Below are 22,960 nucleotides of genomic sequence, written 5' to 3'. Positions count from 1 at the left end.
CAGCCTCACCTCGCCCAACACGTGTAGTCGTTAACTCTGTAGCTGCCCACGACGCAGGACCGGCATCTCTGGGCACTTGCAGCGGGACGCTCGCGACAGGAAGAGGGTGGGTTTGGTAGAATTGGGGAACAGCCAAACCTCAAGCAGTGAAAGAAAAGGTAACTTTATGATGAAAGCAGATTACAGACAACAGCTTAGCCCTTACAGATCTTAGCCAAGATCTCCTTGGGGGCCCACCTGCCCCTGGACGGGTCTCCTGTGACCTCTCCATGGACGCAGTGAGGTGTAGAACAGAGCCCTGGGCTGGCAACCTTAACCTTCTGGAACACCGACTCTTCCTGGGGCTGCTTTCTTGTCAGGAGGGATCAGGTGATGTCAGAGGGCCTCTAGTTTTAAAACAGTATGTTTTTTTCTGGCCTCTTCCACTCCCCAGGGATCCCATGGGAAGTGGGGTGTGTGCATGGGAGAAGTGATGGTAAGCTAAATAGAACAAGAGTGGGACAAAGTCCTCCCTCCAGGACTGGAAAGATGGCAGCAGGAACATGAAGGTCAGACGCATGTGACTCCTGGCTTTATGTTGTTTCTTCAGGCCCAAGCTCAGGCCTGGGCTCCTGGCAGGTAGGGCCAGCCCAGCCCCAGTAACAACGGCAGCTGAAGGACTCCCAATCTCCAGGGCTGCCATCTGGCTCCAGGTGCAGAAAGACTTCCAGTTGTCCTGGGTCTTGCCAAGCACATCGGCCATGGCCATGGCACCGCTGGTGACTGCAGGCCATGGCTGCCCTGGTCACGTTGATCACATAAGGGCCCAGGGTGCTCACTAGGTAGTCATGGAGATGCCAGCACTCCTCCTGAGGAGAGGGAAGGGATGTATCAATGCTTCTGCTCCATGGCCCTGACATGGTCTTTCCCCATCTCTGGGACCCCAGCATGGGCTGTGTGGCAGGCTGGAGGGGGCAATGATCACCTCAGAACTGGAGAAGCTCAGGTCCCCCCAGAGCACCACGCCGGCTGCCCCCAGTGCAGCGCTCACACCAATGGTCTGCACAAGTTCATCCTGGAGGCAGAGAGCTGCTAAGCCAGGGCTGGGCTGGCCAGCTCCATCTGGCCCTACCTCCACCTTCAAGAACTTTCATGGCTCACTGCCATGATCCGATTCCACCCCTAGAGGAGGGCCCCTTGGCCCTGAGCCTCTGAGTGGCTTCTCAGGCCCTCAGAGAATGTCATGCCTCCCCAGTCAGACCCCTAGACTTCAGTTTTCACTCACCTGGGACAGGAACCTCCCAGAGCTCCGGTGTGTGAGGCGGGCATAGGCCAGGACAGGCAGGGGATGTGGGTGCCCAGCGAGGGCCACACGGAAGGCCTCCTCCAGGCGGTATCGGACAAATGCCTGGTGGTGAGCAGGTGGTAACCTGGGTGGGAGGTATATGCTGGGGAAGAGGGCGCTGGAGGCGGCCCAGAGCCAATACAGTTGGGTGTTGCGGGCAAGGGTGGCTGCATGGCAGTGGCCCGTGTAATTGGAAGCTGTACCATGCCAGCCATTGCCACAGGCAGGGAAGTGATAGAAGCCCCAGAGCCCATGGGGCTGCAGTGCCCGGCCTAGCCGCAGTGTGTCCTCCATCAGTGCACGGGCTGCCTGTTCAAAGCCGATACGGGCCTTGTAGAGCTGCTCCTGGGGGTCCAGGTTGGGGAATAACCGCTGTGCCCAAGCCCAGGAGGCTGTCTGATAGACCTGGCGGCGGCCCCAGTTCCCAGCCCAGAGCGGACACCATTCCTCCCAGTCCAGTACTGCCAGGCCAGCGAAGCCAGGTTGCAGGCTGCGGCGGATCTGATAGGCAGCCCATGCCAGGTGGCGGTCAAGGGGCACAGCCTGGGGGATGCCCCCATTGTGAGCTGTGCCCCTCGGCCCAAGGTAGGGATAGAAGCCGAGCTGGTTCTTGTAGAAGATGGTGACATTCTGGCCGTGGAAACGCTGGCCACGGTTGGCTGCAATGCCCAGGGCCTCTAGTGGCAGGTGCACGCCAAAGCGGGCCTTACAGTGTGCTGAGGGCACGTTCCACAGCACCAAGAAGGGGTGTTCAGGGGCTTGCAGCAGGGGCTGGCCACACCCCAAGCACAGGGCCACCCCTAGCACCAGGGCCAGGCCTAGCTGCATGGTCATGCCCCAGGGATGGAAACCTGCAGGAGAGAGGGGGTGTGAGCTTAGACTCCATGGCCATGGCCACACCTTCCACACAGCAGAGAAAGCTGGGAAAACTCCTCCAGCTCCTCCTCACAAGAAAGGGAGGTGCGTAAAGCCTGGTTCCCAAGGGGTCTCATAGGCCTCTCAGAGCAGCCACAACCCAAGCTGGTTTGGGCAGCTCCCCTTCTGTATTGTCCATCTCTGCCATAGCACCACCGTGCCCTCTGACACCTCCCCCACCTACAGCTTTCACAAGTCCCCTTCTTTCCTCTGCCCATTTTGTTTCCTGCCCCAAGAACACTCAGCCCCCACCTTGCCTGGCTTAATTTCTACTCAGCACTCAGGTCTCTGCTATGACATCACCTGCCCTGGGAGGTCTCCCAGATCTCCAAGTGGAGTGAGGGCACTTTAGCTCCCACTGTCCCAGCATGGATCCTGCCACAGTATGCCCTGCCCTGTCCCTTGGGTTGAGACCCTATCTGTCTAGTTCCCCACTGCCTGTGCCCAATCCAGGGCCTGTAACACAGCAGGTGCTCAGTGAATGGTGATGAGTGAATGTCTCCTTGTCCCCTGGGCCTGGCAGAGTGAGAGAGGTAAAAGGCAGGTGTCTCTCCACCCATGGCCCTAAGGCCGAGGTGGATCTGAGGGCCCCTGCAGGGACAGAGGACCTAAGACAAGGCTGGGAGATGAGGGTGGGGGTCAACAAATACACTGTCACAACCACACCCAACAGAAGCCTTTATTCAGCCACACTGAGAGCTCTGAGCCACAGCCATGGCGCCATCTCCACTGGCACTCAGGAAACATGCCTAGGCTGAAGCTGCCCTCAGGGGCTAGAAGCTGAGGGATGGCCAGTGGGCTGAGGCTGGTACTGTCCTGGGCAGTCAACTGACCCAGAAAGACAGCATCTTGCCCTGGGTAGCCCTCAGATGTCTTTCTCCATCCAGAATATGGGGCGTCTTCTCAGGTCTTGGTATTGAGTCTCCAGCAGGCTTTGTGGAGGGGGCCCTCCTGGAGGTGGGGGTAGGGTGGTCAAGGGCTCAGGCAGGGGTGGGGGTGGCGGCAATGATGACCCCTTGGGGGCTCTTGGGGCAGCTTGGGCAGTCAGGCTAGGGGCCTTGCAGGGTGGCCGGGGAAAGGGGGCCCTGGGGAAGGCATTGAGCAGGATGGCAGGCAGCCGCTGACTGGTGAAGACCAGGCCTTGCACAGGCTCACCCAGCTGGTAGCCCAGGTGGGCGTAGAAGTGCAGCTGGTCATGGGTGGTGAGGTGTAGCCGGCGGAAGCCCCGGGCCTGAGCAAAGGCTTCGAGGCCCTCCATGAGGCGGCGGCCAAAGCCACGGCCCCTCAAGGCTCGGGCCACCACCACCGTCTCCACTAGGAGGCTCTGGGGCCGGTCCAGCACCCGTGACAGGCGGGCATGGCCCACCACAATGGGGGCTGCCTCTGGCGTGGGACGAGGGCTCAGCAGCATCAAGCAGAGGGGGAAGGCATCTGAGGACTGGCCCAAGGAGTGCAGGCGGGAGGTGCGGCTGCGGGGCCACTGCTCATTGATGAGGTCGGCACAGGCATCCAGGAGCTCAGGTCGGCAGTGCACAGGCTCCAGGGTCAGCTCAGCCAGGTTGGGGGCTGGGGTCTCCTCTGGCTGGCGTGCGGGATCCAGGGTCAGCTCAGTTGAGCCAGGACTGAGGGTCATCTCTGGATGGCATGCAGAACCCAGGGTCAACTCAGCTAGCCTGGGGCTCAGGGTCAGATCTGGCTGGTGTGTAGGATCCAGGATCAGCTTGGCCAGGTTGGATCTCAGGGTCACCTCTGGCTGGCATGCAGGATCCAGAGTCAGTTGGGCTGGGGTGGTACTCAGGATCAGAGCCACCTGGTGTATAGGGTCTAGGGTAGGGGTCAGCTTGGCTGGGCCAGGGCTCAGAGTCAGCTCTCGCCTACATGTGGGATCCAGGCTCAGCTGCCAGGCTGGGAGCCAAGGTCATCTCCTGCTGGGTTACAGGTGGCTCAGTGGCAGGCTGGGGGTTAAGGCCACAGTCTCCAGGCAGTGGTATCTCCTGAGACCAGAAGGGTGCTCCTCCTGTGGACAACAGCCATGCTGGGCTGTGCCAGAAGGGAGGATGGGGCTGGGGCAGGGAGTGGCTGACAGAGTGCTAAGGAGGGCCACACATCCTGGAACTGGTGGGCTGCACCTTGTCCCCATACTCACCTGATGGCACAGGTGACCTGGAGGATCCCATCCCCTATACCTGGGGGACCTGACTCAGGTGGAGAGCAGAGGGGATGGGTCCTGGGTGCTCTACCTTACACTGTATGGAGGCTGAGGGCTAAAGGCTAGGGCAGAACTCAAGAGTCCAGGCCCCAGCCTGCTCTGGCTACCGCTTTGTCCTCCCCAGGAGAGTAGATCCAGCCCTACACCATTGCAGCTGGCTGGCCATCAGACAGAGCATACAAACTAGACACCACGACCCCCTGCTTAAACACTGTATTCCCTTCGGGGAACATAGCTTCCCTAGGAACTCCCCTGTCCCACCCTTCTCCCTACTCCAGGTCCCAGCCTTTTTGACCACCTGGGCCATGCCTGCCACCTAACCGATATTGGGGTGCCATTCACCCACCCATCAGGCTCAAATTTCCCCTCCCTGGACTGCCTTCCCTACCAGGGGCACAGAGTCCATGGCTCCCTCCCCAACACTGCCCAGCTCAGGACACTTTGACTGGGCATGGACCCAACTGCCCCTCAGAAAGGGCCCGGCTCACACAGCAGTGTGGCTCCTGCAGGCCTGGTTCCCCACTGGCCTGTTTCGTAGCCACCCTAGCTAGATAAGAACCACAGCTTCCTTCCTACATCCACAGGGGTGTCCAACGGCTACCAGGTTGGGGGCTCAGACCTCCTGACCCCGAACTCCATTGTGTGCCCATCCTACCCCAGGCTCTGCTGGCAGGAGGGTCAATGCTGGGGGATTTCTAGCGATAGGTGGCCGCTGGGCCCCACCCTTTTACTCACCTGTTCCATAGAGGATGACTTGGCTCCCCTTCCCCCCCTCCCCAGGAAGGGCCCGTGAGCTTGAGGCCAATTCTACACTGATCAGTAACAGGTAGCCCCCTCCCCTCATACCACATTCCACTCAGAGGGCTATAAGCCCCTCACCTGCATCAGCCACCTCCGCAGCAACTGCACCTCTGGACCAGGAGAGAGGAAACCCCAGGATCCGCCCCTGAGCCTGGAGCCCCCGACTTCCCCCTCAGGCTCAACCCCTTCTGTGCCGACCCCACCCACTGTGGGTGGGGCTCCCGGGTCCACAGAGAGAGGCGGCAGTCTCTCCTGCCTCAGTTTCCTCCTTCCTCCCACTGGGTGACAAACCGTGGAGTTTGGGGGTGGGGGCTTCGGGAACTTGACTCTGGGCGGCTGTGGCTCGTTATGCTCTGGGAGGGAACGACAGACGCAATAAGGGCGTGCGGGGCGGCTTAGTCACTTGAGAACTGTACGCGCGGAGCAGACGGGGAGAGCGGGGGACAATGAGGAGGAATACGCCGCGCATGGGGAGGGGGCAGTACTGACATGCTGACGCCTGGCTCCGGGACGCTCCGTATCCTCGCTCCGCACGGATCTGTATCTCGCTGTCTCTGGCTCGGACCCCTCCGGCCCCCGGCGCTCGCCCCCTAGCGCTGCGGCGGACGCACTGCAGCCGTCACGGCCCGCGGCACACCACCAGGTCCCGGGTCTTCGGGGCGGCCAGCCCCCGTCCCCGGCCCCTCGCGTCATAACACGGACCCGACGCAGACTGGATCTCTGCCCTGGCTCTACCTCTGCCCCTCCCGCCCTTGCTTATCCAGGCCCAGCTCCCAGAGAGCGCGAACCGAGCGCCGGCTCCGTTACGGGTGGGCTGGGCTTCCATCTCGCCCCGCCTCGCCCCGCCCCAGACTCAGATAGATCTCCCCCCAATTCAGCTTTGTCTCGGCTCACGTCAGCCTCCTGCCCAGTGTGGAAACGGTCAGGTGGAGCTTCCTCCTGAAATTTGGGCCCTACCCTGAGAAGCAGCCGCCCTCGGACAGACATCAAATCTGAGCGAGAGAAAAGAATTTTCCTGTGCCCTCTGGATCCCAGAGCCTGCACGTTTTAAGCGCTCAATAAACAGCTCTTGAAGTTAGAATCATGTCTGCTTTATTTGTGAGGCTATTACCTCTGAACGGATTCAGGTTGCAGTGCAGGGCTGATTACCGGCGACATATAGTAGGAGCCAAAGGGCTCCATCGCTATAGAGGTAGAGGGTAGAGATTCAAACCCAGATTCACCTGGGTTTGAATCTCAGCTGCTCTATTTTCTGGCTGCAACCTTGGGTAAAGTGCTAACCCTCCCTGTGTGTGCCTCAGTTTCTTCATAGCGTCGTGTTAGGACTGCACAATTAAGTTAGACTACTTAAAATGCCTAGCACATGACTTGGAAAGAGTAGGCACCCAGTGAATGTCAGCTCTTTCTTTCTTTCTTCCTTCCTTCCTTCCTTCCTCCCTCCCTTTCTTTCAGCATGCGGGATCTTAGTTCCCTGACCAGGGATCGAACCCCCGCCCCCTGCAGTAGAAGCGCGGAGTCTTAACCACTGGACCGCCAGGGAAATCCAGAACGTCAGTTCTTGTGATTGCTGCAGTTTAAAGACTGGCTCAATGTCTCTGGAGGAAATATTTTTAACTCCGCTGGGTGGGTGCCCGAGGCTCAAACTCCTTATGCAACTATCTTGGTCTGTAAGCAAGTGTGAATGTGCTGGCATATGCTCATGACAGTGCCTGAGTGTACTTCTGACTGTGACCATGGCTCATGTGACTGTGCCTGTACTTGAGAAAGCTGTAGCCAGGTCCAGATTGCATTAGGTACTCAATGTGTGCATGTGCCAATCACCACATGCCCCACTGCTCACACCATGTTCCCGTCCACCCACGGTAGCAGCGACATTTGAACTCCACAGCCATCCGCAACCGATCCTTGAGTGAGAGGGCACCTCGGAGGGTCAGGGGCCCACCACCAGGCGTGGACTCGATGGAGAAACTGGTGGGGCTGAGGATGAGGCGGGCTTCAGGGTGACTGGGGCGCCGGGCACAACGGCCATGGCCAGAGCACAGGACTTGACTGCACAGAAGAGCCCCGCTGGTCACATTCAGGATGAAGGGCCCCAGTGTCATGTCAACATACTCCTTGATGGCCTGGCAGGATTCCTAGGTGGGAGGGGGAGCGTCAGGACACCACGGCCATGCACGGGTCCACCTAGGGCATTGAGGCACTCACCTGCTGGTCAGCCAGGACTGCAGGGGTAAAGGGTGGGCCAGGGTCTCCCCAGTCAGCCTGGCAGCCCCACTCCTGCCCCCACCCTCACCCCCATCCTGGGCTTGAGCTCACCTTGGTTCTTGTGTTCTCCCAGCTCACCCAGAGCACCACTCCTGCTGCCCCCTGGGCTGCACTCTCCCCCAGGCTGTGCTCCAGCTCCTCCTGGGGAAAGGACAGCATAGCTCTGTGGGGCCTCCCTCTGTCCCCACAGCAGACTGCTGTAACACTATTGCATGGGACAAATAATTCATAGCCTGCTCTAGCTCTGGCGGCCAGAGGCAAGCCTGCCCTCACTCTAGCCTGTGAGTGCCATGCAGGCAGGGATGATTTCTTTCTGAAGAATGCTGAATTGTCTGTGCCTAGCACAGAACTTGGCACACAGTAGGTGCTCAAAGAATGTGGGAGGGAATGGATGAAAGTGCCCCAAGGCTAAAGTGCCCCAGGGCTGTGTGGCCTCACTTACTGGACTAATGCCTGACAAGGTAGGTTACAAGGTGGGCGGGGTCACAGGAGACTCACCAGGGGCAGAAAGCGGTTAGTCATGTCGTAGAAGATCTGGACGTAGGGCAGCACTGGCAGATCAGGGTACCCTGCACCCACGGCCAAACGGAATGCCTCACCCACACGGTGCTGCACAAACATCTGTGCCTTCTTCGTGCCCTCCAGTGCTGCGGGCAGGTAGATGCTGGGGTAGAGGGCACGGCTCTGGCCCCACAGCCACTCCAGCTGGTCATTCTGGGCACGGATGCCTGGTGGGCACTGGCCGGTGTAGTTGGGATTTTTAAAGTCATAGTTATAGCAGTCAGGGAAGCCATAGAAGCCCCAGAGGCCACGAGGCCGCAGTGCTTGTCCCAGCCTGAGGGTGCCTGCCATCCAGGCCCGGGCAGCCCCCTCGAACTGGTCCTGAGCTGCTGCCTCCACCCAAGGAGCTGGCCAGTCAGGGTGCTGCCCCTGTACCAGTGCCCGTGAACGCTGCCGGTAAATGTCCTTGGTGTCCCAGTTGAAGGCCCAGCGTGGGCGCCATGCCTCCCAGTCAATAACTGCCAGCCCTGAGAAGTTGGATGCAGGCATGGCAGCCAGGATGTCCTGGAATGTGCGGACCAGGTGGACAGCCAGGCTGGCATTCTGGGGCAGGCCACCGAATACGGGCTCCCCAGCAGATGTGTAGTAAGGGTAGGTACCCAGCTGGGAGCTGTAGAAAATGGTCATGTCAGGGCCACGGAAGGTCTGCCCCGGGTTGGCCGCCACATCAAAGACACTGATGTCCACGTCCACGCCATACCTCTCTAGACACCACTGGGTGTTTGCATTCCAGATGGTGGCGAAGGGCCGGTTGGGTACCACAGGGTCCCTGGAGCCTTTGGCCATGCCGAGCAAGTTCAGGAAGAGGGTGCAGATGGGAAGCAGGTGGGCTGCCATGGCACAGGGCAGGTCTAGGGAAACCTGGCCAGGGGAGGCAGAGCTGAAAGCAGTCCTTGAACTCTCTGACCCCTACTGAGGGCAGGCAGGCCAAGTCCCTTATTAATCCACCTCTGTTCTGGCTTCAGGTAAATATTGACCTGCAGGGCTCGGGGAAGTCAGAGGGCAAAGGAGAGGCATTGAGGGGAACATGGCCACTAGAGGGCACACCCGAGTTGCCTCTTGGGCCGACCTCTGCCCTCTGTCTCCCACAGGTCTTGTCCTGGCTTGCCCACCCCCTTCCCCAAGGGCCACAGAAGCCATGACATCTGTCTTGAGAAAAGTGGCTGAGAGCCAGGCCCTCAGCCCCCAGGCTGGCCGACTGATGGAGGCGGGGGCTTCCCTGTCTCTTCCCCCAGGAATCCTGGCCACGCATGCAGGAGGGGATGCTCAGTGACGCAGGAAAGGTCAGTCCAGCCCTCCTGTACGCCCGCCAATCTGCCCACTTGTCCCTGCTGACCTCAGGGCTGAAAGGCCTCATTCTCCAAACTTCCTGACCTCAGGGTGAGGGCCTATGCAGGGATCAGCAAGATTCTGTTCCTTAACTCTGGCCTCAGCTGCACCGAGACTCTTGGAGGAAGAAGCTGCTGCTGGAAACCCTGAGCTTTTGTAGGGGTCACCCCACCCAGTCTGGGGGCGGGCTGAGGGGCGGGCCCTGGGTTAGAGGGCTGGGCCAGACGGCAGAGCCACCTCTGCACTCCTGGCAAAGTGCCCTTGGTAGGAGGTGGGGCTAGGCCGGAAGTGGCCCCTCCCACTCTGTCAGCACTGGGGCTGGACTTTGTGGCTTTACTTGGGATGATGTGGGGATGGAGGCAGTGCATGGGGGCTGTCTGGGTGGCAGATCCGACTGGGCAGCCCTGTCTGTGATACTGGAGTCTGGGTGCCTTCCCCACGTGGCTGCATTATGACACCTATGGGCCCTAGGCACTTTCACCTTTGTGGACCCATTCCTCAAAAAAACATTTTAAGGGAATGGTTAGGACTCTGTGCTTCCACTGCAGGGGGCACAGGTTCGATCCATGGTTGGGGAACTAAGATCCCGCATGCTGCGCGGCCAAAAAAATACATATTTTTTAAAAAATATATTTTACGACTATATTGGCATAAGGACAGATATAATCCAGACTGAATTCATTATTTTATATTCATTATTCCTATATTTTTTCTTCTGATTAAAAAAGATTAAAATTAAAACATTTTTGTGGGCCCGTATAAGTATTGTGGCCCTGTGCCTACCGGTGTGCCTAGTGGATAAGTCATCCCTCCTTTAGGGACCTGTGTCTGAAAGGCACTGTGTTCCTGAAGTCAGGGCTGCGTTGTCACCCTTTGTATATGTGCTGGATCAGTGACTGTGTCTGTATAAAGCTCCAGTCAGTGGACATTTGGGACTCTCCACAAACTCCAGTAGTGTGTATGTGCAAGTGTGGGACCCAGTGCCTGAGACTTGGTGTGTGTGAGACCCTGTTGTCTTATGACCATGAGACCCCATGTTTGTGTGACTACGGGTATGAGCATGAGTGTATCAGTGATGACGCGCTTGTTCATTCCTTTGTGATTTTGCTTGTTTGCTGATTCAGACGCTAGCAACTGAGACCTGCTAGGTGCTCAGGCCCAGGCTTGCCTGCCAGAGTGGGATGAAGGAAACATCATATTCCTGGCCCAGGTGAAAGCACTGCCTGGGCCTACAGCCCAGTCTGAACCTGAGCTCATGGCCAGGTCACAGCTGCGTGGGTCAGGTCACAGGTATGTCTGGATAACCTGTGTGTTGGCAGGTTACAGATGTGGGCGGGGTAGCTAACAGGTGTGCATGGGTCACATCTGTGTAGGGGAGGTCACAGCTGTGTGTGGGGTCACAGTTGGGTAGGGGAAGTCACAGGTGTTGGGGAGATAGGTCACAGCTCCTCCTTCCTTGCCCTCCCTCTGCTGGCTCCACCATCTTATGGCCTTATTGATCTACACCTGAATCTTCTCTCCAGCCGGCCTCTCCCCACCTTGGTCACAAGCAGCCAGGACCCCTCCCCTACCCCCACCATGTGATTTGACATCTCCCTCCCAGTGCTACCACCCCACCTCCTCTCTATTCTCTGCCATCAGCAGCCAGAGGGATGAAGGATCACTTTACAACCTGAATCAATATCGATTTGGTGAGGATTGCTTCTCCAGGCTCTAACCACACCATCCCCTTGCCTGCATGCCTCTCTGGGGAGCACTCTCCACTGTCCAACATCTGACTTGGTCTTGGCATCCGAAGTGCATCTCCCTTTATGCCATCATACCCCTGAGGATGGCAGTCTTTGCTGGTGTGGTTCATGGGTGCATCCCCAGCACCCAGCCCAGCCCTGGCACATGTGTGTGCTCAGTGTGTTCACTGAACAGGTAAGATAGTCACCATCATCAGACAAAATCAGGCCTGGTGCCACTCTAGGGCCACCTGCAGCATACCCCCCTGTCACACCCTAGCCTCAAACTCTGTGTCTCCATTTGTGTTCTGTCTTCCTCCAGCCTTTGCCCATGCTTTGTTCCCAGCATCAAGTTTCCCCCACACCTTTCAAAACTCAGTGTAGGGACTCTCAATGTAGGGACTTCCCTGGCGGTCCAGGAGTTAGGAAACCGTGCTTCCACTGCAGGGGGCAGTGGTTCGATCCCTGGTCAGGGAACTAAGATCCCATGTGCCGTGCGTGGTGCGCCACCCCCCAAAAACAACCCAACCCAACCTCAATGTAGAAAGCACTTCCTTGAGGCTACTTCCCGAGTCCTTGTGGCTGGGGTGCCCTCCTCACTGCTCGACAGTTTCTTGAGTCTATCTCCCCAGAGCCGGTGTTGTCTGAGGGCAGGGGTTCAGTCATCACTGATAGGGACAGGAGGAATCCAGGTGTGGGTCCAATGGCTGAGGGGAGGGGCAGGGCCCCACCCAGAATAACTCACTTCAGAAGCAGAGGAAGTGAAGCAGGTCAGAGCTGGTATGACTGCTCTGGCTGCTACTTCTCTCTCCTGGGACAGCTGGGGACAAGCTATGCTCTCCCATGGCCATTACAGGGCTGACTGTTGAGGATGCCTCCCCCTCACCCCATCATGCATCTCTGCAGTGCGACAGGGACTGGACCTCATGATTCAGATCCCAATGCCCTGCTTGCCTCCCTCTGACCATACCCAGTGGAGGACTCTGAGCCAGATGGGGAGAAGTGCGTGTGGCTGAAGTTCACTGTCCTTCGGACTGGGGAGTGGAGGAGACGCCCTTGCCTGTGAGAACAGCAGGGAGGAGTGATTTGGCTACCTGCCCAGCCAGGGAAGATCAAACATCCGCTTTCCCCTTTCTCCTTGGGTGGGCAAGGCGAGGCGACTGGCACCAGCCCAGCTGGGGATACAGTACCAAGTAGGAGAAGCACAATGAGCCCCATCCCTCACAGAAGATTGTACCCAACTGCTTTCCAATCAATATGGATAAAGCAAGGTCCTTGGTGTTGGGGTAGACTGTGAGTCCCTCCACTCCCAGTGGCCCCTGCCCTAGCAGGACAGCTAGAGTGGGAAGCTCTGGCCTGCAGATCCCAGTGAATGCATTTTACAGATGAGAAGTTCCCAGCAGAGAGTCTCACAGAGACAGAACTGAGCTCAAACCTTATATGGAAGACCCTGAAATCTCTCTCACATGCCCTGGCCCAGGCACAGACAGTCCAAGCAAAGAAGCAGTTGTTTCACATTTAATTTACAAAAGAGACCCCAAAATAATAATAATAAACTATTCAGGGGCAGGGGAGTAGGGTCAGGTCCTCCCCCGCCCAGCTGTGCCCCTCTTCCTCTCTGGCAGGGAGAGAAGGGGCCTCCCACGGGACTGTCCCTCCCCCTTAGAACAGGGGGTGGGAGCTGGTACGGACACCCTACTGGGCATCCCATGGGGCTCTGCCCCTTCAGACTCTGGTTTGTCCACTTCTTGTGGGCTCCTACATGCCTGGCAGAGCCCTTGTGGCAGAGGCCAGCTTGCCTGGCAGCTGCGTGAGAGACCCTTACAAAGTCCAGGTGAGGGCCAGGGCGGCCACAGCCAGCAGGCTGGTGAGGTGGGACCCAGACCAGGCCCCACTGGCACCCCCAGCTGCCCGCCTGCGGTCCCACTGGCATTGCTCGCCGCCCCAGCCGAAGTAGCACTGGCAGCGAAAGTGCGTCTGCAGGTGGTTGCGGTCGGCCCAACTGAGTTCCCCCTCTGGTCGCAGCTGCGGCTCACCAGGTGCGTGGCTAGGCACTAGGCGGAAGCTGCTGGCACTGAGGTGCAGGAAGGTATTAGCACCGGGGTCACGGCGCACACAGCGCCCGTGGCCATGGCACTGGGCCCAGCTGCAATACTGGGCAGCCCAGGACACATTGACGACGTAGGGTACCAGCAACCGAGTCAGGTAATCCTTGAGGTACTGGCAGGTCTCCTGGGGGCAGAGGTCAGGGATCAGGGTCAGCTGTCTTAGCCCACAGGCCCAGGTGGAAACTCTGTCTACACTGTGGTGACTGTACCTTCTTTTAACAATGCGCACACACACACACACACACACACACGCATGCCTGAGCCCTCACTGTTCCTATTCCTTCAAAGAAGGGGGTGGGGGCAGGGACTGGAACCCAGCAGGGCAGATGGGGCAGGGTGGAACTCAACAGCTGGTCAGGACAGCAAATCCCCCTTCCTGGGAGAAGGGGAGGGACTCTGTCTTCTCTGTTGGGACTGGGGCTCCTTGGGTGGGAGACAGATGAGGGGACCACTTTGAGGTTTGCAGCCAAAAGCACAGACGCTCTGCCTGTCCCTGCAGACTCAGCTCCAGTAGGCTGGGTGGATCTTACTTACCATGCTGGTGGTGTACCCCGCATCACCCCAGAGGATGACACCAGCTGCACCCAGGGCTGCACTCTCGCCAATGGTGGAGATGAGATCCATCTGCGTGGGAAGGAGATGGTCACTGGGGAAGACTGAGACCACAAGGTTAGAAGGACAGACAGGGTGGGCAGGCCCTAGCCTGTTCAGACCTGCTAACCTCCCCCAGCCCAGTCCTCTCCTTCTCACCCCTAGGCAGCAGCTGTTTCACTTTCTCCTTAAATGTTTAAGCCGCTTCCACCCCCACTTCCGGCCTCCCATTCCCAAGCCAAGGGCCCACTTGAGCCTAGTATGTATCTACCAGGATGGACCGCAAAGTCAGAATACTAGGCCCAAGTCCCTGCTCTACCTGGATTTGCTGAGAAGTTCTGGGTAAATTTCTCAGCATCTCTGGCCCTCAATTTTCATATCCACAAAATGGAGATAACAATGCCACCCTTTCATAGGGTTACAGAGAGAATGAGGTGAGGAGATGTAGAGTAGCCAGTAAACTTGGGGGCAGGAGGCCTGCAGTGGTTTCCCAAGGACGAAGGCAGGGCCCTGGGAGGCACATACCTCGCTAAGCCCTGTGAGTCCACGGCTATAGGTGGGCCTCGTGAAGACGTAGACCGGGAGTGCGTGGTTGGCATGGTGGGTGTGAGCCACGCGAAGGGCCTCCTGAACACGGAAGCTGACAAAGTTGCGGCCATGAGTGGAGGAAGCGAGCGTCTCTTCCAGGTAGACAGAGGGGAAGAGGGCCGTGCTCTCGGCCCACAGCCAGGCCAGCTGGTCATTTCGGGAGACCTCAACATCAGGGCAGCGGCCTGTATAGGTCTCCCAGTTCTGCACATAATCATGGTTGTAACAGTCGGGGAAGAGGTAGAAGCCCCACAGGTGCCGAGGCCGAAATGCCTTGACAAATCGCAGTGTCTCCAGCATGAACTGGCGTGCAGCGAACTCAAACTCATACTGCGCCTGCTTCACTATGCGGTCTGGTGGCCAGTCAGGGTGGCGACTGGCCACCAACTGGCGTGATAATCGGCGGTACACGTCCTTGTCCTGCCAGTTGCGTACCCACACTGGCCGCCAGTCCTCCCAGTCGATGACTGCCAGCCCTGCAGGCTCCTGTGTACGAATGTAGCGTTCCACATGTCCCTTTAGCATCTCCAGGTGTACCCAGAGGCTGCCATTCTGTGGCACGCCACCATGCACAGACCTCGCCACTGAATCGAAGTGTGGATACATGCCCAGCCGGTCACGGTAGAAGATGGTGATGTTCTGGTTCACGAAACCCTCATTAGGTGAGGCCTGCACATCGAAGGCCTTCATGTCCTTTGGGTCCAGTGGCACCTTGTGGCGTGGGCCACAGTCTTGTGTGGGCACGTCCCATGCTACCACAAAGGGCCGGCCCGTGAAGATGGGTGGTGCTGTGGGCTTCAGCTCCGTGGCCCATGCCACCGCCAACACCAGGGCCAGTGTGACGGCAGGGCCCAGGCCTGCCCACATGCTGGGGGCTGCAGGAAGACAGTGTCACCTGCCTGGCACTAGCTCAGGAACTGGGGGAAAGGTGGGAGACAGCAAATCAGTCTATAGAATCCTGGAGGTGTCCACCCCAAACCCATCCATACTCCCAAAGCCCATGCTGTGTAGGGCACCGTGCCCAGGGTTGTTCAGACCCTGTTATTGGCTATAACAGGTCTGAGAGACCACAGACCACTGAGAGGCAGGCAAGACACCCCCCGAACTCACTGCCAGGAGCACAGGGCTCCTTCCTGGAGCAGGTAGCCTACGGCTGGGCAGGAACTTGTTAGGTCTGTGACCCCTCTGAGAACTGGACGAATTGAGCTATAGACTCACTGCCCAGGGACTCACACATGGCTGAATACCACCCAGGACAAGGTTTCTGAGAGCCCCAAACCGAGGCCCACTTTACCCTGTGAAGTACTCTTGGTCCTGAGAAACCATAGCATTTGGGTAAGGCAAGGCACAGCTGATGAAGCAGCTAGGAAGCTGTAACACAGCCCCAGAGGTGGTATCTTTTTTAGCAACCGCCCAGCAGCAGAGTGAGGCTAACAGACTTTGTCTCAGCGCAGACACTCTCCCAAGCTTGGTGGAGGCCCCGCGGGGACAAAGGGGTGGTGGATCTCCCACGGTGGCGCTGGCAGACCGGCATTTCCTCTACAGCTACCAGGAATGATCGCGCCCGCGGGCCAAGCGGTCCGGGGTAAAGCCCACTCCACCTGGCCTTTGTCCGGGACCCCGCCCCCGCCCCGCACGTGGGGGCTGAACCCGGCCCAAAGTTGGGGGGGTCCTGGGCCGCCTCCCTGGGGGTTCAGAACAGAGCCCGCGGAGAGGGCCGCCAGGCTCGCACTGCCCTCCCTCACCTCGCGCAGGGAGCCGCCGGGACCTGCGCCAGGGCCATCGCCATCCCCGCCCCAGCCCGGCCCGCTCCGGCAGCTCTACCAGGCACTGCCCCGGTTCGGCGCCTCTACTGGCTCCGCCCCCCCAGCCCGCGGGCCCTTTAAGAATTCAGCGCGGAGGCGGGCCCTGCGCAGGATTTGCGGCGGGGGCGGAAAGGTGTGCCTGACTTTCGGGCAGCCAGTGCTGCGTTTTGGGCTCCAAGGTCCCCAGATCCTCTGCCGAGGAATGTGGCCATCAATCTGGGACCGTGAGACCCCTCCAAATGGGGCTTTCTTGTGGAGTCTCAGCCGTGAGGGCCAGTCAGCCCCAAATTCCCCCCCACAGCCTGCGACCGGTGGTACAGTCCTCCCTGCTCTGCGACGCGGCCAGCCGCTTAAAGGGACAGCATAAAGGACCGGGGTCGGGGAGGGAATAAAGGAGGTGGCGTTCCGTCACCCGGCCAGAAGGAGGTGCTGTGGGACCCAGAGGCCTTGGCCGGGGGTAGTAGTGAATCTGGCTCAGCATCCCTGAGCGTAGTCTCCAGTCCTGGGGCCCCTTTGTATGGAAAGGGGGACGGTGACCAGAGCCGATCTCCGGTTTCGCAGGACAGTAACGTGCCGCCCCCTACGGATCAGGGCTCCCTTCCCACGACCCTGGTCTGAAGGGAATCCCCGCCCCCTGCCAGACTTGGGGAGGGGGCCTAGCACCCGCGTCTTAGCTCTTCCAGGACTGGGTGGAGGCAGTGGTTGTCCTGGCAACACGAGCTGTGGGTCGCAGCTAGGCCCGCCCGGCTGGGGCCAGTAAGCCCAGCGGGCCCTGGGGATAGGGCGTCCCCCTGCCCCCGACCTGCATCAGGCACAGGCCAATCCCTGGGCTCCCATCGCCTCCTCTCCAGTCTCTGGGGGGCCTGTGGGAGCCCCCAAGGCTTCCTTTCAACTCTGAGGAAGCTGCCACCCTTGCAGAAGTTCCTGGCCAGACGGCAGAGAAAGCCGGCCCGGCCAGAGGGTTTCCCCTGGGCCTCTCTGCCCAGTATCCTAAGTCCTTTCGTCCTGCAAGCCCCTCCCTCTGGGGAGCAGGCTTGGAGCTGGAATGGGGGGAGTATTCCTTGCCTCTTCCTAGATACGCTCCCCCGGGATCCTCAGCTCCCCAAAGGGCCCGGGTCTGTATGGCCAGCCCATTCCCCGCCCGCGCGCCTGGGAGGAGAGGCAGGGAGCGCTGCTGTGAGCGCATGTACCAGGGTGCAGACCAGTCTTCTGCCCTGGGCTCACCTGTGTGGGAGTCCGTCGGCCCAGTAGGTCGGCGGCCTCCCTCCTTCCCGGGGTAAGTCTCCAGACAAGCTACTCGCACCAGCTGCTGCCCTCCGGGCAGCCCGCCGGCAACTTGATAAACCCCATCCCTCCCACCCACTCCCGCCTCCCGCCCCGGCCCTTTCTCCTCACTTCCTGCTGCCCCTCAGAGAGGAAAGGGCCAGGAACATGCGCGGGGGAGGGGACCGCCTTGACCGTTTCCCTCCGGCATGCCCTGCTGGCTGGCTGCCCGCCCCACCCTTCCCCTGAGTAGGCCCTGGCCCAGCAAACTGCACCAGGTGACAGGAAGGCTGCGGGACCTGGTTCAGGTGCCAGCCTCCCCCGTGCTGGCAGCTTCCTTAACACTGAAAGCTTTTCTCCCCAACCTGCCCTTAAGATTGAGGCCCATCCTCAAATCCAGCAGGTTGTGAGTGGAGAGGCCCTGGTGGTGGTGCTTCAGGGAGTCAAACTACTTGGGGGATGTTTGGCAGATGATCCCCCAAAGCAGGTGGTGAAGAAGAGAACCAGCCCTGGGGTGGAGGTGTTGGGGGAACTTATAGGAGCTGAGTCAATTTTTTTCCACTGAGAGCGGAAGCATCCCAAGTGTGACAGAGTGGACAATGTGTTGATGTGGGTGACTGTTGGGGGAGGGGCAGGGCCTGGGAGGGTTCTGCAGGGTGCTCTCCTGCCAGAGGATGTTCCTGGGTGGAATTCACTAAGATGCTGCAGAGTAAGGGGCTCCTTACCACATGGGTGAGGAATGGGGTGTATTCCTGTGGGAAGGGGGTGCCCATAACGTGGCTGGCTCCCGGGAGGGCTGCAGCAGGGTCCCAGCAGACCCCTCCAGAGGTACAAATATGCACACCCTCAAATCACCCTGAGCCTTCCCGCCCCCCGATCCTACCAGCCCACCTCCTTCATGCCCAGGCCCTCTCTCCTAACAGAAGGCTGTGTAAGACTGGGGGACTGGGGGAGATGGGCACATATCCTAGAATCTACCCTGATGACCAAGGAGTCCAGGACATGGCATGGGAGGGTGGTGTCCCTGGACCACTGTGCTGGCTCCACAAGGGACACAGGCCTTAAAAGCTCCAACGCTCGGGGCCCCTGGGGAAACAAAGGCCAGACCAGACTGTCCCAGGGCAGGGACACTTCCTCAGGAAGGAAGGAAGTGAGCACAGCCCAGTAGGAGGGAGTGGGGAAGCACAGCCATGACCCCCATTGTTTCCAGCTTTGGGGTCAGCTAGGGCAGGCCCAGCACAGGGAGTTCCCCCACACTGGGACAGTGGTGATGGGATGCCACCCGGCATGGCAGAACCGTGGCCCTGGGGCAGTCAGTGGGAGGGACAGTGGAGGACAATAGGGCCTTATGCCTGGCATCTTATTGGGAAAACGGGAAGGTGCCCAAAGAAGAACTGCAAGTCCAGGCTGCAGAGGGTGATCCTGCTCCACACTTGACAAGTTTAAACCTCCAAAAGACAGGTAGGCCAACTTCCCAGACCCAGCAGCCTGTGTCCCTGAGCTCCCTCCTCCCTTACTGGGAGATGGGCTAATGGCCAAGGGCTAGGCCCAGTAGAGAACCAGCCTCATAGCAGGACCTGAAAAGTGTAGGCCAAATGTCCACAGGGAGCAGGCTGCAGGTGAGAAGACAGGGCAGAAAGGAAGTATTGGGTAGCTGAGCTTTACCTGCTGGAACAGAAGCCCCAAGCCTACTCTCCTGGTAGTGCAAGTAGGTTTGGGCTGCAGAGCCTCGCAGTAGGTCAAGGGCAGTGGTACCCACTTGGCTGCTCTCCACCTAAGGCTGGGCCTTGGAGGTCCATGGGGCTCAGGCTGTGACCTCATGTGGGGTCAGCTGGCACAGCTGGGGGCAAGACAACTGTTCCAGACCTATGTGAGGTCACACTCTCACCTCAGGTCAGGCAGGTGGGGCCAATCCCTAGTGAGGTACCCCAGGGCCTTCCAATTCCAGGGGTCCCCGCTTATTGAACACAATACACAAGTACAAATGGCTCTCCATCCTGAGGGGGTCTGCAATGAGGTCTGTGTGAATACACTGCCACCTGCTGGTTGTGGCTGGAATGGCCGCAGGCTAGGCTCAGGCTCACTCTGGGCCTCGCTGGAGATGTGGGCAACAAGAGTCCCCCACCCAGGCCCACCTCCTATGCCCAGGTGGTGGTCTAGATACTGGGTATCAAGCCTCAGAGATGTCATTCTTGTATGCAGGGTCTACAAATAATTTTATTGAACAAATAACACAACAGCCTTCCTAGATTGAGGGCTACCCTCCCCAAGCCATTTCTCACACGCTTAAAGCACAGAGTTTGCACAGTAAGGAATTAAAAAAAAAAAAAAAAAAAGTCATTTTTATGTAGAAATCAGACTCTGCTCCAACAACATCATGGACTAGACTATTTACAAGTTTTCACATTTTAAGTATTCCTTTATGATTGTTCTCTCCTTTCTGTCCCTACCCAGGGCTCCAGTACTTTTCTCTTACTGATCCTGAAGGGATGGGTATACTGTAGGGGAAGGGGTGGTGGGCTCCTCAGAGCTACTGGCACCAGCCCTAGGGTGCTGTCCCTTATCACACGGTGGTGGATGTGTAAGGGCAAGGGGGATTAGACACGGTAGGTGGGATGTGGCAACACCCCATAGGCACAGGCATCCAGAGCCCTTCCTGATCCCCATCCTATGCCCTCTCAATTGGGGTGGGGGTCAACAACTAGTTGCAGTGGGGAGGGATCAGCCCAGCCCGGGGTAGAGGGAGAAACCTCCCACACCTATTAACAGCCAGCAAACTGTCCATCCATCTGGGGGTGGGAACAGATGGGCAGGTAGACAGGAAGAATCAGGCTTGTTCTGCCCCCAGCTTCTGTCCAACACAGGAGGAATCGAGGTAGCAAACGGCTGAAATGCTCCAACGAGAGGGTAAAGGAAGTGAGGGAAAGGAAGTTCCCACTTGTGTACAGCTCCCACAGCCCTGGGGCTGGAAAAAGGCAGACCTTACTTGTAAAGTGCTGTAGCCTCCAGCAGGGCTGGGACCTAGGCAAGCTTGGAAGAATGCAGGCCAGGCAAGGGCACAGGAACCAGGCATTCCTGACCAGCATATGCCCTGCCATGCTCCTTGTAGGGATTGCTGGGAAAGGTGGACTGGTAACTCCGCCATCAGCCCTTGCCAGCCACCAGCCACCTCTTGTCCACATACAAACCAACACCCAACCAGCATTGTAGGACTGCCCTGCTCACAGTTGAAGGTTCCGGGCCAGTGGAGTTTATTCACGGTTGTGGCCCCAGCCTAGGTTCCTCAATGGAAGCCACACCTTGAGCCTGGGGGTTTCTTGCTGGGGCAGGGTGTGTTTATGCCTGCCACCCCCCAGGCTCACACCTCATAGAGGATCACAGGGAAATCCACGTGGATGCGGGGGGGATCCAGCTTCACGATGCCCTGCCGTGGAAACAGAGGCTAGTGAGGGCCAGCTCAGGGCCCCTACTCCAGGAAGCCTTCCTGTTCCTCCCAGCTCCTCCCCCAAGAGCCCCCACCATAAGAGCAGACCCCATCTGAGTCTACCTCCACACAATCAACATAGGCTCTATGACCACTGCCCAGCCCCTCACCTGAGGAATCAGGTTCTTATGTACCCGCCTCAGCTTGGCCCGCTTCTGCCCGTTCTTGGTGACGATTGTCTCCTCATAGAACTCGTGAGCCAGATCCCCATCCTCGTCATAGAACATGGAGCTGTGCAGAGGAAGAGGGGAACAGGCTGGGCTGGAGCCCCAACCTAGTCATGGCAAATGCCATAGACCACAGCGAAGTATGCCCTCCCCCAAATGGGGAGGAACAACCTTGGTGGGAGGAAGGGAGGTTAGTATGCCTGGAGAATCCCTTGCTTAGGATCTGGGGTCTACTAGAAGGAAGTGGGGAGTGGGGTGGTGGCCAGTGCTACTCTGTCAGACTATGAGAAGAGAGGTCACACCAAAAAATCACTGGTTTGTTCAGCAAGAGTAGCCGTTCCATCAGGCCCTTGCCTTCACCCAGGGCTTCTAGAGTGGGCAAGATGGTGGCCTGGGCATGTTGGCCTCACTCCAGAAGACACTGCTGGCCCAGGGCCAAAGCCTGAGAGCAGATGCCTGAGCTAGGAGGGAGCCGAAAGGGAAAAAGCCTGCATCCTCCCCCATCCAGGTGGCTGATGCAGCCAAACTGCCACTGTTGGGGTCTCCCTAGTATCTACAGCCAGATCTCCAGCATCACCTGAGTGTCACTCCCCAGGGCCCATCACAGCCGGGTCAATCTAGTGCTCCTGTCTGGGCCGCTTGGGGGAGGCGGGAGGTCAGTGCTCCAGATCTGGGAAATATACCTGGGTGAGGGTCTTTTTCCCTAGGCCCCATCCCCAACGCTGGGGACCAGTCCTGCTTTCCCGGCCACTACCCAGAGACGTCCAACCCCACCAGTGTGGGGAACGGAAACAGACAAAACAGAGGGTCATTCTCCTCGAGGGAGAACTGGGGGTGAGGGAGGATAGGAGCCTTCAGCTTGTAGGCTGGGATAGATGGGATGAAAGGAACAGGTTCTGAAATCTCAGGGAGGTCCTATCTTAGCTTCACCGTGAGGAGGGCCTGCCCAGGGACAGCCTCAGGTCCACCCTTCTCCTCGGGAGACCTCCAGAGCAGCCAGGCCGCCAGGAACCGACTGCTCGGCTTTCCCCACCCCTTGTTCTTCTGGGAGCCTGAAATATGGGAGCTGTCCTGACTCGGGTGTAGGGGATACAGCGGGGGGGGCGCCCCATTACGCGGGGCACCCAGCCGCCCGTCTTTCCTCCCGGGGGCGGAACCCCACGCCCTTACCCGCGGCGCGTGAATACGAAGGGGGGCACGACTCGGCCTCGCGGTCGCACCAAAGCTTGCTCAGCGACAGCCGCCTCCGGGCCGCCGCCCCCCGCCGCCGAGGCGAAGGGCCACAGGCCCCGAGCTTTGGAGCCGCTGGCGCCCATGTCAGGGCCGCCGGCGCATGGCGGGCCCCGCGACAGCTTTGCTCTCACAGGGCCGTCGGCGCCACCATGCCCCGCCTAGGCCTCCGCTCGCAGGTGCCGCCGACGCCGCCTTCCGCAGGCTCCGCTGTCTCCACGGAAACCTCACTTCCGCTTCCGAACACTGCGTATGCTGCTACCTCTGATTGGCTGCTTCTCTCGTCGGTCCGCGGGGCTGGACTAATAGCTGCCCTCAGATGCTAGGTATCCCAGCATGCACTGCGAGACGTCAGGTCCCAGCAGGCCACGCTCTCTCCAGCTGGGGCAGCTCACAGCCTGGAAAGCGGTGGCTGCGTCGTCCACCTGGTTTCTTCAGCTTGTACTGCGGCTCCGAAGTCCCCGACCCCCAGTGGTCAGGCTCAGCGGGTCTGCCCAACCAAAGCAGCAGTTTAGGGCCTGACCCTAGGCCAGTTTGGGCAGTGCCCGTCTGCCCTCATTCTATGCCCACACCGTTTTTACGATCCCCACTGT

General features: G+C 59.0%; 5 protein-coding genes across 11 annotated transcripts; all 5 read right to left on the bottom strand.

Moving 5' to 3' along the window:
• Positions 1–147: 147 nt before the first annotated feature.
• Positions 148–5,836, bottom strand: HYAL3 (hyaluronidase 3). 3 transcript variants are annotated; one of them, XM_068558809.1, is made up of 4 exons: positions 5,739–5,836; positions 1,265–1,409; positions 965–1,054; positions 148–848 (listed from the first exon to the last, which is right to left on the bottom strand). In XM_068558809.1, coding segments are annotated over exons 1-4 (513 nt in total). In that variant the 5' UTR covers positions 5,741–5,836; the 3' UTR covers positions 148–572. The 3 variants fall into 3 exon arrangements, with proteins under 3 accessions (XP_068414910.1, XP_068414908.1, XP_068414909.1); XM_068558807.1 differs by lacking the exon at positions 5,739–5,836 and adding an exon at positions 5,328–5,731 and having other exon boundaries at positions 1,265–2,175; XM_068558808.1 differs by lacking the exons at positions 965–1,054; positions 5,739–5,836 and adding an exon at positions 5,328–5,731 and having other exon boundaries at positions 1,265–2,175.
• NAA80 (N-alpha-acetyltransferase 80, NatH catalytic subunit) lies at positions 2,208–3,999 on the bottom strand. Its single transcript, XM_068558810.1, is given in 2 exon segments — positions 2,208–3,968; positions 3,970–3,999. Coding segments are annotated over 2 exon segments (894 nt in total). The 3' UTR covers positions 2,208–3,104.
• Positions 5,837–6,324: 488 nt separating the features above from the next.
• Positions 6,325–9,561, bottom strand: HYAL1 (hyaluronidase 1). Of its 4 annotated transcripts, none has more exons than XM_068558831.1 (4): positions 9,450–9,561; positions 8,013–8,936; positions 7,566–7,655; positions 6,325–7,384 (listed from the first exon to the last, which is right to left on the bottom strand). In XM_068558831.1, exons 2-4 carry the CDS (start codon positions 8,910–8,912, stop codon positions 7,067–7,069), a joined length of 1,308 nt encoding a protein of 435 aa, XP_068414932.1. In that variant the 5' UTR covers positions 8,913–8,936; positions 9,450–9,561; the 3' UTR covers positions 6,325–7,066. The 4 variants fall into 4 exon arrangements, with proteins under 4 accessions (XP_068414932.1, XP_068414931.1, XP_068414929.1 ...); XM_068558830.1 differs by having other exon boundaries at positions 8,013–8,987; positions 9,412–9,554; XM_068558828.1 differs by having other exon boundaries at positions 8,013–8,984; positions 9,412–9,554.
• Positions 9,562–12,635: 3,074 nt separating this feature from the next.
• HYAL2 (hyaluronidase 2) lies at positions 12,636–17,554 on the bottom strand. Of its 2 annotated transcripts, none has more exons than XM_068558957.1 (4): positions 17,448–17,554; positions 14,356–15,335; positions 13,774–13,863; positions 12,636–13,363 (listed from the first exon to the last, which is right to left on the bottom strand). In XM_068558957.1, the coding sequence occupies exons 2-4, from the start codon at positions 15,283–15,285 to the stop codon at positions 12,953–12,955; spliced, it is 1,431 nt and encodes a 476-aa protein (XP_068415058.1). In that variant the 5' UTR covers positions 15,286–15,335; positions 17,448–17,554; the 3' UTR covers positions 12,636–12,952. The 2 variants fall into 2 exon arrangements, with proteins under 2 accessions (XP_068415058.1, XP_068415057.1); XM_068558956.1 differs by lacking the exon at positions 17,448–17,554 and adding an exon at positions 16,164–16,262.
• A 2,139-nt stretch (positions 17,555–19,693) lies between these two features.
• TUSC2 (tumor suppressor 2, mitochondrial calcium regulator) lies at positions 19,694–22,578 on the bottom strand. Its single transcript, XM_068559008.1, has 3 exons — positions 22,308–22,578; positions 21,081–21,201; positions 19,694–20,910 (listed from the first exon to the last, which is right to left on the bottom strand). The coding sequence occupies exons 1-3, from the start codon at positions 22,451–22,453 to the stop codon at positions 20,845–20,847; spliced, it is 333 nt and encodes a 110-aa protein (XP_068415109.1). The 5' UTR covers positions 22,454–22,578; the 3' UTR covers positions 19,694–20,844.
• Between the last annotated feature and the right edge of the window lie 382 nt (positions 22,579–22,960).

This window comes from Eschrichtius robustus, chromosome 12, assembly GCF_028021215.1.
Source record: "Eschrichtius robustus isolate mEscRob2 chromosome 12, mEscRob2.pri, whole genome shotgun sequence".
NCBI lineage: Eukaryota > Metazoa > Chordata > Mammalia > Artiodactyla > Eschrichtiidae > Eschrichtius > Eschrichtius robustus.
The sequence above is the reverse complement of the archived record's forward strand: the minus strand, read 5'-3'. Positions and strand labels throughout refer to the sequence as shown.